This window comes from Urocampus carinirostris, chromosome 7, assembly GCF_059441175.1.
Source record: "Urocampus carinirostris isolate Australia breed hairy pipefish chromosome 7, RoL_Ucar_1.0, whole genome shotgun sequence".
NCBI classification, from domain to species: Eukaryota; Metazoa; Chordata; class Actinopteri; order Syngnathiformes; family Syngnathidae; genus Urocampus; species Urocampus carinirostris.
In genome coordinates this window covers 21,385,139-21,400,689 of record NC_142355.1, presented here as the reverse complement: position 1 = coordinate 21,400,689, position 15,551 = coordinate 21,385,139, and the positions used below count along the sequence as shown (strand labels likewise).

Below are 15,551 nucleotides of genomic sequence, written 5' to 3'. Positions count from 1 at the left end.
CCTAGGTATGACTGAGCGAGTGAGTTGTCTGTCCCCGTGTGCCCTGCAATTGGCTGGCAACCAGTTCAGGGTGTCCCCTGCCCACTGCCCGATGATTGCTGGGATGGGCTCCAGCACCCCCGCGACCCTACTGAGGATAAGCAGTGCAGCTGATGAGATGAGTTGAGATGATATATATATATATATATATATATATATATATATATATATATATATATATAATGTTAATAAAACAAATACAAATATTTTTACGTTTTGGCACTCAGGGACTGTCACGACGAGAACAGAATTAGGACCCAGGTGCGTAACGTTAACCACAAGTTTATTGAGTTATAGAGGAAAGGCAGAACCCGCGATCCGGTGCTCGCTGGAAGTGGGAAACAAACCGCTCACAGAAACGGAACGTGTTTCGAATGCGGAAGTGGATCTTCCGGAGCAGGGGATCAAAGTAGAGTAGACTGAAAAAAACAGGTCGATAGCCAGGACAGGAGAGCAAAACGTGGTCGGGGTCAAAAAACGAGTCGATAGCCGGGACGGGAGATCAAAACGTCGTCGGGTTCAAAAAACGGGTTGTAGCCGGAGACTACTTCCGGGGGCGGCAGTGGCTCAGGAGGTAGAGCGCTCATCTTGGGATCAAGAGATCGCCGTTCGAATCCCGACTCCTCCGTGTTACATGTCGAAGTGTCCTTGGGTAAGACACTGAACCCCTAATACCCCCAATAAGCAGGTTAGCGCCTTACATGGCTGCACGGCCGCTATTGGGAAATGTGAAGCACAATGTAAAGCGCTTTGGGAAGTCTTGACTGGAAAAGCGCTATATAAATGCAGATCATTTTATTTCATAATGGGGAAATCAGGAACGGACGGATGGAAAAAGGGTGAAAAAGAGGGACCGACGGGAGTCAAAATGCTTGCCTTGTAGAAACAGAGGTTCGCTGACGGACTGACAACAGGCGAGTGACGGGACGGAGCTTAAGCAGGACGGGGAACCAATCAGGAAGCCAGCAGTAGCTGGCGCGAAACGAGCGGGCACAAGTGAAATTAACCTGTCATCATGACATGGACAGCACTTCTGAAAACATACGTGTACGCAATGGCACTTAATGGGTTCAAAACACAGAGAAAAAAATCCCCTGTATGATATTTTATCTAACCTCAAATGTAATAACTTTTCCTAATATGGTCGGAACGGTAGAAAAAAAAACACATTTCCATGAAAAGTGTCTTTAAAAAAATCCCAAAACGCGCCTTAAAATTGGAACAACACAGGCAATTTTAGGACTTGGTGTCAACAAATGACAATATTTCCCAGAGCTCACCAAAAAAACAATCACTGTTTTCCTACTTTGATTTGTTGCTGTTATGTATTCTCTGAGGAATTTCATCATTACTCGACACCAGCTCAAAAAATGGCCACCCATAGATAGAAAAAAACAGATGGATATTCCTTCTTAATTCATATTCTACAATCATTAAACGTCCATGTTTGAACTAGTGGAGGCCCATACAATATAGTACAGCTAAGGAATTAATTTGGTTCACCTCCGCTTTAAGTGGTTTTACAAAAATGATCAGATAAAGAACACATCTTATAGACAATAACTCATAAACAACTCTTTGTAGTTGTTTAACCGATTTTCATGTATTTACTGTGTATACGGCTCCATTTATTTCTGTTGACACGGCCCTTCATCACAGGACATTAGGTGCACCAAAACATTAATTGAACCACATTCTTCTAATGAGAATGGGGTCTCTTAACAAGCAACATGGGGAATCATTAGTTGTTGTTTTTTGTTTGTTTGGTTCCCGTCAGTAAGAGAACAGTCTCAGAGTGTCTCCGGGGAGCCCTATGACCTTTAGCCACAATCTGTCAAATGTCATTCATCAGGAATTTCATCCTGGAAAATGCTAAACTAGATTCCTGTAATTGTACAATGTGTTAAATCTAGAAAAGGGGATTACTTTGCCAACATTTAAATTGTGTAATACAGTTCTGATGAATAGGACTTTATCTATGACCATAGATCTCTTCATCTTTAAGAATAATGACGGATATTCCTGGAAAAGGATTTAATAAAATGAAAAATTTAGTTATTATGTATTTAACGTTGATGTAGACTGTGTATTGTCCGTTGATGCCCTTGCAACGTCGATTGCAGCCTAGTCATTCTGAAGGGGGTGAAATTGCGTTATTTGTGACCCCTTTTCAAGGTTTCTTAATTTTCCTCACGCTGAGGGTTTTATCTGTTTCCCCCCCCTGCCCTTGTGTAGGTTTCAGATCAGGAGAGGTTGTAGTGGTGGTCTGTGCAGATCTTTGATCCCTTTTTTGTGATTTAGGGCTATACACAGTGGCGGTTCTACACTAAATTACTCCGTGGGCGAGACCACCTACAAGCGCCCCCCACACAGATTCACAAATTTGAAAAAACACTAAATAAAATGTAGTTGCATAATGAAAAGAAAATACCAACTAAAACCTGACATTTCTGGCTCTCCCTGATGCAAAATCCTCGATCAAGAAATCTGCTCCCCTATTTCGTGATTTATGCTGATGACAGCAAGGCAAGTGAACCATTCCTGAGACATAGTTGACCATAGGTAAGACGTTATCAACTTCTGTTTAGAAAAGCTTCTCTTTGCTTAAGCCATCGTGACTGGCAGAGTAAGAAATACATGCAGCAGTATTTTCAAAGTTGTGTATAATGTACTTTATTTGGAAGACAGGAGCCACCAACTATTTTTTATGTGTAGTAGTAATAAAGAGAATCTTCCTCACAGTCAAAGGTGAAGTGTCCCCCATGCCGCCCCTACACTACGCTTTTCCTCGTCTCAGTCCCTCCGCACACGTTCGCAGCAAGTAGGGGTGTCAAAACTGCAACGAAGGGGCACTCATTTGACAATAGGCAAAGTGATATGCTGTTGGATAATACAAGACCGCTTTGCGGTTCACATTTATTGTAATTGTTTTTTTTCGTTTGGGGGGAAGATCTCGTGCCACCCTCCATGTGCCATGCTAAAAATGCCCGGTGCAGCTGCCCGCCTCGCCCGTGCCTAAAACCACTAAACATATTTGTGAACATATTCATACTAAGTTTCAGCATTTTGAAATCGAGAGTTTTTTTCCCCGAGCTGCAACGCCCCCTCCGCGGCGCAACAAATTGATGCAGCTTTTTAATGAAGGAAAATCATCAATAAACAAATGCATTTTTTTCCCTTAAAATTTAGTTTTTTATGTAACCACATTATGAAGCAGCTGGTAAAAAAGTAACATAAAAATTATTTTGAACCTACATTCTTTATATATTTTAAACTCATTAGTTCAATGAACAATATAGTTGTCACGGTTCCCATTGCCCTCACTTGGGCCCGCCCGTTTGGCGCCAGCTGCTGCTTGTTGCCTGACTGGCTTCCCTCCTATTTAAACTCAGTGCTTTCATTCACTCCTTGTCAGTCTGTCAACGAACCTCTGCACTTGCAAGACTTGTATTTTGACTGTGTCCGGTATAATGCTTCTTGTGTATCCAGTATCCGGTATCAATCCTGTCTGTCTCGTCCTGTCCGGTATCTTGCTCTAGTCTCCAGTATCCAGTATCGATCCTGCCTGTCTCGTCCTCTTCGGTATCTTGCTCCAGTCTCCAGTATCCAGTGTCAATCCCGTCTGTCCCGTCCTATCAGGTATCTTGCTCCAGTATCGATCCTGTTTGTCCCGTCCTGTCCGGTATCTTGCTCCTGTATCCGATATTGATTCAGTCTGTCCTACCTTGTCCGGTATCCTGCTCCAGTCTCCAGTATCGATCCCGTCTGTCCCGTCTTGCTTGTGTATCCGGTATCGATTCTGTCTGTCCTGCCCTGTCCGGTATCTTGCTCAAGTATCTGGTTTCAATCTCTCTCCCACTGGCTTTCTGTTTTCCCACGCCTGACTTATCTGTCTCATTTCTTCCGCCCAGCAATCGCCTTATCACTGGCGTCTGTGTACACGCGCATGACTGCCCCATTCCCGTAAAATAAAGCTTGTGTGAAAACGTTACGCGTCTGGGTCCTCCGTCTGTTCGGGTTCTGACAATAGTTAAAAATCATAAATAGAGATCATTTAACTCAATACACCTACATATTTTATTTTGTTCATCGCATAATCACAAAAAAAAAAAATCTGAAATTAGAATATTCGTACTGAAAGGTGGTATCCAGTGCATCAAAGACAGCAGCTCCTGTACCGATGTTGCAAATTGGCATGTCCAATAAAACCTTGTCACTGATCTGCCAATTGTACCATCTGACCAAAATTAAAAGATTTATTTCAGATCCCACGTTTTTGGACTCATCTATCAACAATGAAAATGGCTGCTCCACACATTTTTTCACAACTGGGTTAGTCGCATCTGGAGCTAAATCATTCTTGATGAGCATTGTTGTCTTCATTTTCTTACACTTTAACTTTTTGGCGATTTCGCTATCCGGGAACATTGTCTTTACAAGTTCAGTAAAATGATCCCAGATGCTAAACGGCAAATTATGCTGAGCTTTGAAATAAGCAAACGTCAGCTCTACCGTCGTCACTTGTGAGGAGATGTTATCCTTAAAACTTGTTGCAAAAAGAGGTAATCCCGTGATTGCTAGATTGTTGAGTATGGTGAGAAGTGTACAAAAAGCAAACGTGTCACCTTAATCACTGTTACGAATAAAAGGAAAGTGTTTTTACCATTTAGCCTGATATTTGCAATCATATTTCCACTTTTTAGCTGGGTTTGCTTCTGCCATTTTGCTTTCAAAATCACATGTGTTGCAATTAATGACCTAACAGCTTAAACGTAGAAGTTTCGTTTAGGCAAGCTAGCCTTTATCAACGAACCGCTAACTCGGTGTATGCATAAACAAACAGAAGATAGAGACTACATTTTCTATGGCGTATTCTGAGCGCAACATATGGAAGATTGACAATGTAATTTCTGTGGAGTCCTCAAAGTGCGATAATTTTTTTTCAGAGGCCTATCTGGAAATAGGGAGAAAATAATCTGGTGGCGGGAGACTGGAATTAAGCATTTAAATCGGGAGACTGCGGACAGAATCAGCAGATTTAATAAGTATGCCTATTTTCACAGTATACCCTATACAAATAAATGTGACTTGACTTGACAAGTATTTTGTAAGTTAAATGTTTAGATATCTTTAGATGGTATTTTGTCTAGTAATATTTATGTAAAGAAATTCGGACATTATCAACTTCGTTCCGCCAGTTTTGTTTCTTTCCGGATGACTGTAACGTGAACACTCGTTCACGGGTATGTACGAGGAATAACATCTCAGGTCAGCTGTCAATTCCCGTGTTTGTTTTCCTTAATAAAACAATATTTAACCGCACATTACATGTAATTATATATACCAGTCTTTATGAATGTAACACTTTTTGGGGGGATTGTGTTTGTCCCAGTAAGCGAAGATCAAATGCATGCTAACGTTAGCCGACCCGGCCACTTGACAGTTTTTAAAGCGACAGAGCGACTACTGTACTGTGTGCACTTTCCATCGGCGTTGCTGTGGCAACAGTAATATTTACAATACCACTTGTGCATAAGTTGTGATATGAGGGAGATTTTGAAGAAAGTTCACCACGTCTTGGTAAGAACTGCGCTGTTTCCGAGCACTTTGGGGAAATCTGTACCTCGACCCCCCGCCTCTGAGGTGCTCACCTGCCACTTAGTGCAGCGAAAGCTCCCACCCTGGACTTCGTATTGTGTTCGTTACTCTGCCGTCCACAATGACCAGTTTGGATTGTCCAATTTTAACTGGAACGTTCGAGGATCGAACTACCACATCTTGAGAACTGGATGCTTTCCATTTATCAAGTATCACTGCACCAAAGCACCTCCACAGAACCTGGACTTTGAGGACAGATTTTTTACCATACCTCAAAGCTATCAATCTCGGTCAGTAAGTAATAATATAGTGATACCTCTTCTTACGAGCTTAAATCATTCAAGGATTGTGCATGTAGCTCAAATTAATCGTGTAACAATCACATTTTCCCAATATTAAAAAATTCAAAACTATTTGGTTCGCTACAATCCCCTAAAATAAATTTAGGTTCTAAATGCATAAAATAAAACCCTAATGATAAATAATAAAACACATCCTTCTGAGAACATATTCAAATAGTGATAAACACAGTAATAAGATTAGGCCTGTCGTGTATATGACATATTTGTCTAATCAAAAATATTTTTCCACACTCCCGATTACAGTCTTTTGTTTTCTCTCTCACCCCAGCAAAGGGATTTGTTTTTTCAATTAAAGGAAGTCAATGTCAGCTTTATTGTCAATTCTGCAGCAAAAACCGATAATTGAAATTGTGTTTCTCTCTTTGTCTAGAAAATAAAACCAAACACAATGCCAGGACACACTACACTAAGACACACATGTAGAAAGTATGACAGATAAATAGACACATAAGTCACACATAAGTCATAAAGTGCATATTGGTACCCTGTAGACAAAAAGTGCTGAGTTGTACAAAAAGAATGTTAAGTTAATTATTCATTGACTTGATTCCTTGACCATTAATTGCACTACTTTATTAAGGTGTACTGTATATGTAATATTAATTTGAATGTTATTTTAATACTATCTATTTGTCAAACGTGATTATTTGTGTGACAATCATCTCCAGAAATTCCTAATCATGACAGCCCTAAATCAGATAAATAATATTATTGAAATCAGATGCATGCTTATCATGAGCGCCATAACAAATGTGTGTGTATTCTGCATAGGGGGGGTTCGGGAGTTTGCAAGGAATAGTCACGGAGATTGCATACCTGTCAATTTATAGGTTTTCCCTGTATTTTGTACGCTTTTTTCTAATCATTTGATATTGTGTATGACTTATAACAATCCCTTATTGGGATTTTTTTAATTTAATTTTTTTTATTTTCAAAGACCAGTCTTTTCTTGCCAATTTCGGCTCAAATCCGGACTGTCCCTGAAACCTGGAGCAGGCAACAACGTCATTGCAGATCGCTAGTATTGCCGCGGCATTCTACATAGTGTTTTCCTACTGTGAGTAGGTGTTGTGTTTGTAAGGTTTATTATTGCTACATAAGGAGGGTTTGTAATCATTTTATATGGGAATAATTGAAGAAGGTTGACAGGTATGACATCAAAATACTGTTGATGATACGAAAGCATTTACTGTACAATTCAAATTTACGTTACTGTAATTTTAAATAAACGAATGCACAAACATTTTCTACAGCAATTTATTTTTGCCTGTTGTAGTTTGCATGCGCAGACTGGACGAGCTGGCGGTAAGCGGTCACGGGCAGTCTCGAGCGGTCTCCAGTGGTAGCCTCTGGGACTGCTTATGAATTGCATTTTCCTTATTATTGCGAGGTAAATTCTTGTTTTAAAAAAAATCGTATTTATAGGTGCTCGTATTAGGAGGTACCACCTAACATAATCACGTGAAAAAAACTGTTCTTATTAAACAACATTACAATAATAATTGTTTGCTGCAGGTATTCCCTGTCTGGCTTATGGAATCGGTTGCTGGATGGTTGTGGGTGCTGCAGAAACGGTCCAGACCAGCGTTGGTCCTGTCAAAGTCTATTTTGCTTACAAGGAAGAAGAGGGAGCTCAGTATTGAGCCAAAAAAAACAGACATTTCAGCGCAACGTGGGTTATTTACATTTACTAATGAGAAGCTTCAGTGGGCACATTGACAGCAGTGTCATCCTGTGTCTCAAGTGGTCTTTTACTGTTGAATTATTAAAGATTTCAAGTTACAATGGAAGAGTCGGATATGCATGTTATTATGCTGACACACAATACTAACAGTGTTTATTTAGAGAGCAACCCTGATATAAAAAATGCATGAAAAGGTTTAACCAGAACAGATATTTGGTTATGTTTTTTTTTTTCAATATTAAATAAGCAGGCTTGCTCCATTTCTTTGAAAATAAATTTCATGCCGAATTGGCCGAACATTTTCTTTCCTTTTAAGGTGCAGTTGGGCAATACATTTTGATAAATCGTAAAAATATCGGTAAGAATTGAAGACCTTATTTTAAGGTACTCGAACATTAGTTACTATCATCACTTGTTCTTAATTGTATTTAGACAAGTCAAGCAAAATGGATGAATATCTTTTGTTAAATTGCTATTTGCTCAAATGGTAAATGTGCATTAAAACACATTTATTCATTATCATTATTTTTTAACATATTGCAAAGAATGATTTTATTAATCAATGACACTTTATTTAAAGGGACAGTGTGTAATATTTGGGGCCTCCTAGTTGTACACCATTCAGTAACAAATGCTTCTAATACTAAGCAATAACACATAAACTATCATACCAATGTTAATATTTATTAAAAGAAAATCATAGGGATTTATCTTTCATAGTGGAATCTCACCTAGAAGTCGCCGCCATGTTTGTCTGGGATCTTGCTGCTATGCTGAGCGCATTCGGTAATGGTTTTTGTTTGCACTAGACAACAGTCATCCACTGGTCGAATATTAAAAACTGGGGCTTTAAATATTCATTTTAAATTGATTAAAATTGTAATAAGCCATTTGAAGTTGTAAAATCTGAACTTTATTTTTTGAAGGCCATAATGCTCAGCACAATTCGAGGGATTATATTTCTTAAATCAGTTTGAAATAAATAAATAAAAAATATTTTACTTTTGTAGAAAAAAAATAGAATTATCGGATGTTGCGGATGTTACTAACATTTGGCTGATTTTAAATATTTTATAAAAGAACGTTAATAGGACATTTTACTCATTTAACTTAAGTACTATTTGTAAATAGGATAAAAATACTTAAAATTAGCAAAATTATCTGCAATTTTTCTCATTTACGTTTTTCGTTATTCACTCAAAAAGTATGGTAATGTTACAGTGAGCAATGTAACATATTATTTCTCTGTTTAGTTTGAAAAACTAATGCATTACATTTTAAAAGAACAATACTTAAAATTAACGGTGTTTTTTGCCGTGGGGCAATAATTTGGATTTTTAATCGTAAAATAAAACTTTTTAAAAATTGACACAACAAAACAAAGTTGTTTATGACTAATTGTGCTCAGTTGTAATAATATAAAGTATATAAAATCAGACTTTGAATTTTTTTTTGTGCTTTTAAACTGAGACAATTATTTTTTTTGTGCGTTAAGAACGAAGTTTAGAACAACTACCACTATTAGTATCTTATATTATACTTTAATTATTTTATATACATATATATATATATATATATATATATATATATATATATATATATATATACATACCATTTTTTTTAATTTTCATTGTTTGGTAATTGCAGCCTTGTCATCCTGGGAGAGGGATTACATCATATGCGGTCCTTTTTTAAGGTTTCTTCATTTTCCTAATGCTGAGGTTTTTTAGTTCTTCTTTGCCCTCATGTAGGTTTTAGATCAGGGGATGGTGTAAAAAATACTCTGTTGTTTGCATTAGTCCGTGTTCTGTGCAGCCCTTTGAGACTCTGTGATTAAGGGTGACACAAATAAATGTGACTTGACTACTTGAGGGACAAGGTCGACATTACGGGATGTGTTGCCTTGGGGTGGCATTGTATTTGTTTTGCATCTGTTTTTCAGTTTTCAAGTCTTCTGTTTCCTGTACTGATGCTACCACGCCATTGGTGGAACCACTACTCCACTTCCTGGTTCTGCCCATTATCACCACTTGTTGCCAATTGGCTGTTCCTTATGAAAGCCCCCAGTCTTTTGTTGCTCACTCTTTTCCATACAATATTTGTAGAATCCTACACGTTGGTGTTTTGGTATGGGCTGGTCCTGGGGCACGTTAGACCAAGGCCTCTTTACATACTACACATATGGTTCATTTTTTAAGTACACCATGTTAGAGGGTGTATTTAACCCTTGTATGTAATTGGGAAGAGTATTTAGTTAGGGACCTGCTGCTATTGGGGGAGAGGGAAGTTGCTTTGACAGATTAACGGGTTTCCTTATTTGCTGTTTAATATGGTTATTTTCTTGGGCATAATTCCACGAGTCCCTTTACTTGGTCCTGAGCTGACTTGTGCTCTTGATGTTTTGATATCGTATTTTCTAGGTATTCAATAAATGTACCTTTTTGTTACACTGTTACCTTGTTTGAGTCTATTATTTTCTTCAGCGCACTCAGGCTCCCCTTTAGCTGTTTTGTTATTTTCCGTTACACTATTACAAACCTGGTAAAACCTAGGCTTATGAGCAGTAACAGTCGATTATTTTACAATTTTATTATATGTGGCCAATGCATGAGTCTAAATCAACCTTGTTCATTGTTCATTAATTTCAGCGTAAATTAGTGATCAGCCTCCATTCAGCAGCTATTCAATAGTGTTCCTGTGTCAGGACAGGTCTGATAAAACGTCTTTTAATCACCAGAGTGGTGCCCGCATCCAGACACACGTGCTTGTCTTCCTTCAGGCCTTCCTTAGCCTTTGATTTCTGTTAATGTGCTTTGCTGACGGGGCAACCCGCTTACCTTCTGCCGCACGATTCCATTCCCTGGGAGAAGCGGCGTGACAAACTGCAATATTGATTCCTTCACACCTTCTGCATCTTCCTTAATGGCGTTTGTCAGCGACCTCAATTTTCTGGCTTTGGCCTCTTCATTTTCAGCCACAATGAGGAAGACGATATAATTTCTTGTTGAACATGTAAATCAATGTCCCTTCTTGACCTTTTCATTGCACTGGGGGGCTACAAAAAAGCTGACATGCTTATTTGACTTTGGTACTTGCTTGGCAAAGATATGGCCACTTACCTGAATCATTGAAGTTCTATGAGTTAACTACATATTCAAATGTTCCCGGTTTTTATTAATACTTGTGTTTAGCTGATGTCTGCCACCCAACCCTGAGCAATGGGAAGCTAATAAATAAATTGATGGTTAGTCAAGTGGTTTATTTTTCTGCTAGTACAGGTTGAGATATGTAGAATCTAAATTCAGTTTTTTTATCCCCAACCTCACACTTTTTAGGCTTCAGGACATCAATAACCATGCCCAAATAGGTGAACTTACAGGTTTCTGTAAGCCTATAAAGCATGATTAAGGAGAATCCTACATTCAGTATTTGTTTCTCCAATACCTAACTCATTCTAATACTTATCACTAATTTTCTTTCAAATTTAAGATTTTTCTCAATTTCCTGTACCACCGGCAACGAGACACCGTAGATAAAGATATTTGAAAAACTTTTTTCTCACAATTTTAAATGACTAAAATTCCTGTACAACTGTAATAATCAGGAGGCAGAGTACTGCAGTCAGTAATCATACCCTTTAAAAAAATAAAATGGAAGGGGGATTAGTCCACAGCAAAATATATATTACTAAATTTAGGAACATTAGATTTTACTGTATTTTACACTTGTGTGTCATAGTAAAATGAGATGAGCAACATTGTTGTGAATGGCAGTTGGCAGATCATTTTTCCTTATTTTAAGGATTATTTCTCTTGGGAAAAATAAATTATTTTTCAACCCCAAAAAAACATAGAGTGAGGAAAACTTTTAGCCATCTGCCATATCTGATAACTAAGCACATTTCAAGTTTTTTTTTTAATATTAACTCTTGAGTAGTTTAATCCAGTGTAATTGTAGTTTGTATTACATTATTTTCCAATTTGTAGATTTTAGCATCATTTAACAATCATTTTTAAAATATTTAAAACCAGTTTGCCCTAGTAAAATAACTGACAATTCTGGTCATTTAAGTATTATTTTACTCATATTCGTGAAAAACATTTCTTCATTTTCACACACAAAAATGAACTAGAATTTAGCCATATGCCAAATCTGATAAATAATTTTAAAGGGACAATGTGTATAGGAGGGAAAACAAAAGACATACTGATTTGAATAATAAGCGATTATATATGAACTATCATATATTCATCCATTTTCTGCACCACTTATCCTCAGTAGCCTCGCAGGGGGGCTGGAGCCCAACCCAACGATCTTCGGGCAGTGGACAGGAGACACCCTATACTGGTTGCCAGCCAGTTGCAGGGCACAGAGAGACGGACAACTCACTCGCTCATTCACACCTAGGGACAATTTGGACCAATAATGAGAACCATAATGGTGCGGTCTGGTCACTTTTAGTCTCCGTAGTTTGTGTTCTTCCTTGTGCTTTGTAGCATTCGTATTTGGTTGCACCAATCAACACAGTGACACCTAGTGTTTTTTTTTTCCTTTACTTGGTAAAATTATCTGCTTATGGGGAAAGAATATTTTTGCAGTGTGTTTTAATCCTTTCGGGTAAAATAATTTTCAAAAAGTAAAATTTTTTCACTTTAAACCCCTTCCTAGAATTACAAGTTTTGAACTTGATTAAATTAAAAGAAACTGGCCTACTCTAAACAATGTGCTTTAGAGTCTCGTTGTGCTCATCAAATGTCAGAACCTCATCCATCATTCATCTCCAAAATCCCCCTTAACAGTGCGATGTCACCGCGCTATCTTAATCATTCTAATTGCCTCGAACAAGAAACATTTACTGAAATGTGATCAGTGGCATCGGGCTACACTGAAACCCCCCTCCTTTCATTTGCAACCTTTCATCAGGACTCAAAGTGTGCATGGGGAATGCTCAGGCAAGCATGTCTTAATTACTCATTGACCCTTCGACCCCCGAGCCTCATTGATACGGCCGCGTGGCCAGACATGAACGTGTGCGGTTGCAGCTGACGGCGGCTTTTGTGGCGATCCGGGTCCTTGAAATCCAAGCTCGCGAATAGGCTAGCTGTTTTTGTTTTCAGGGTTTCACCTTTTTAAGCGGTTTCAAATGCAGAAAGGGCTGGGCCTGGTGACACCAGTGTTTGGTGCGTTACTGAGAAATAGTAATTGATTACAGTAAATAGGTACTGCATTTCAAAAGTAACTCCGGTTTCCCCCAAATTAGAGACACCAAAAGTAGCACGTTACGCAGAAAGAAGCTACTGTATTTATTAGTGTATAACACACTTTACCGAAAAAATAAAGTTTAGGTGTGCGTTATACACAAGGGTTTACTTTAGTATGTTACCGTATTTGTGCAATAATTGATCAGTCTAAAGATATCGCCGATCGCGATTGTAGAACATTGGATGCAACGAATATCGAACCTGTGTCGCGTCGCGACAGGGGAAATGCCAAATCCTAACCACTAGACCACCAATGACAAACATAACATTTCTTAAATGCATTTGATTTAATTTATATATCACACTATTTACATTTGCAGTACCAGGGACAAATGTAAAAGCATTGGAAAAAAAAAGGGCATTGACTATGAATAAACGCAAAAAAAAGCACGAGGGAAACAACTCTTTGGTGTATCTGATCAATCGGACATTGAAGGCCATTAACTAAATCGATTTTTCATTTTATTTCGGCATTGTATTCATAGTTTATATTGTCAATGAAAAATGTAATCACGGCCACACATAATCAACAATATCTGTCGCAATGCTTGGTTTGAGCTTTAAAAATGGGACGCAATATTTTTAATCGTTTTTACTAAATAATTAAGGTGGCGTGTTATACACGAATGCAGGTTATACCAGAATACATAGACACAAATTACCGTATATACATGCAAAGAGGCCGACTCCCTAAAACTGCTTTAAATTAGCAGCAAAGTAAAATGAAAAAAGAAACGTGTGGACCAAGCTGAGGAAGCAGTGAACCCTTTTTTGACTTGTGCAATCTTGAGAGTCTGCATGCTAGCACTTAAACAAGAAAGTCCATATCCATTTGGTCCCTGAACTTCAAACCACTCAAAGATCTCCTTTTCTATTTCTAGGTACTGACCAAGGCGTTTTCTTTTTTTTCCTCCATGGTGTATTGCAAAAATACATTTACAAAACAATAGACCCAAACTAACCTCACATTTACCCTATTGATTTTCGGTTGGCTTGTTGTTCCTGTGTAAGCCACGCCCCTACCCCACGCACTGACTATCAACCGCTACTGGTGATACACAACCAAATACATGCATATAAACATACCCCCTTAATTGAGTATTTCATTTTATAGATTGTAAATTGAGCATGTTTGCACGTATAAACGGTAAGGAGAGTTTCTCCATGAGAAAAAAATCAGTCACCTCATACTCTGTGCGTGAGACGGCGCCATCAGTAGATATAAACACGCCCACCCTTTAATGAATGACGAATAGAGGGTTGTAAAATGCTAGATAGTCTGCATTTACAGTATATAGTGATTTTCAAGTCGCTTGAGACCTCCTAAAGCATTTTGCAATGTGCTTCACATTTACCCATTCACACACGCGGGAAAATAATAATACTTAAAATGAGCAAAAAGAACAAACAATATTTTAACGGTTAATAGGTTTTAAAATAATAAGGGAGCGTGGGGCGACGTTCATATGACAAAGACTATTTCCCATACTGGGTAAGACGACTTTGATGACTTCACTTATAAGGAGGAAGATGAGGACGGTTTACCGTGAATTCTACAAGTGCGGTATGTTATTTTTAACAGATGCGTGTACTGTGTTGCGAGCGTGTTGGTAGCAGCGTTTTGCTACTCTTCACAGGCACGGTTTGGGATGAAAGTTATAATATTATTATTAAAGCTTTGAAAACTCTCTCGGTGTGCCGTCTTTCTTTGTAAATATGTGTAACCGATGTATAATATGTATTTGCACTTGTATATTTTTATAATGTATTTATTTGAGACACTTATTCTGATATGTTTTGCGAATTAAAAAAGAGGGGCGGAGCAAACGCGGGCTGACGGGAAGTGGGGTAAAGGTGAGTGAGACCTGTTGTCGCGGCGGACAATAGTGGACATATATTTTTCCCCACCCTTACCTTCGGAAATATAGACATTTTTTCTATGGATTCGTTTCAACGAGTACCCGGACTCTGCAGCTCTGCAACAAACGTTAAGTGCCGGTATCATTTTCTGTTCAATTTGCCGGCTGTGGTTTTTGGACTTAACTTTATATTCAGTTACAATCGTGGGACTCAAAGCCGGGTCTGGGCTAATTTTATGACTGTGTTACATGTCTTAAAGTGGGCGCATGCGGCTTATATACAGGTGCGGCTTGTGTAAGTACAAAATCGGTTTTCATCTTAAAATGTGGTGGGTGCGGCTTATAATCAGGTGCACTCTATAGTCCGGAATTTACGGTAATTGAAATCAGCAGAATTGTTTGCAATATTTTAACTTAAATTGAAGTATTGTATTTATTTTGTAGTGATATACAGCTTCAAGTCGTCATATTAACTGTAAAAGAGATTAGGAAGTAGGGTTTTAAACAACGCCCAGGCCATTATGCTTGTTAACGCTAATACCAACTATAGCGCTAAATTCGGTTTCGACTCAGATATTCACTTCAACAACAAGAGTAAAAATCATTTTTTTAATCTCAAAATGAAACGCACAACAGGTCAAAAAATCAAATCTGAATTTACAAGACCATAAAAATAACAGCCAAGAAGGAGCGGGATCATTTTGCAATGTGAAAGATGCAGGAGTATTCAGCACTTTACGGACATTGA

The 15,551-nt window shown here is 38.3% G+C and overlaps 1 protein-coding gene and 1 long non-coding RNA gene across 2 annotated transcripts in view; both read left to right on the top strand.

The window, feature by feature from the left end:
- LOC148362650 (uncharacterized) overlaps nt 1–10,017 on the top strand; it is a 34,248-nt gene extending 24,231 nt beyond the window's left edge. Inside the window, exon 5 of the long non-coding RNA XR_015850884.1 lies at nt 9,626–10,017. This is a non-coding gene — a long non-coding RNA (uncharacterized LOC148362650). The remainder of the gene's footprint in view (nt 1–9,625) is intronic.
- Nucleotides 5,254–7,789, top strand: c7h15orf61 (chromosome 7 C15orf61 homolog). Its single transcript, XM_088340139.1, is given in 3 exon segments — nt 5,254–5,907; nt 5,909–5,927; nt 7,515–7,789. Coding segments are annotated over 3 exon segments (471 nt in total). The 5' UTR covers nt 5,254–5,583; the 3' UTR covers nt 7,643–7,789.
- Nucleotides 10,018–15,551: the final 5,534 nt, after the last annotated feature.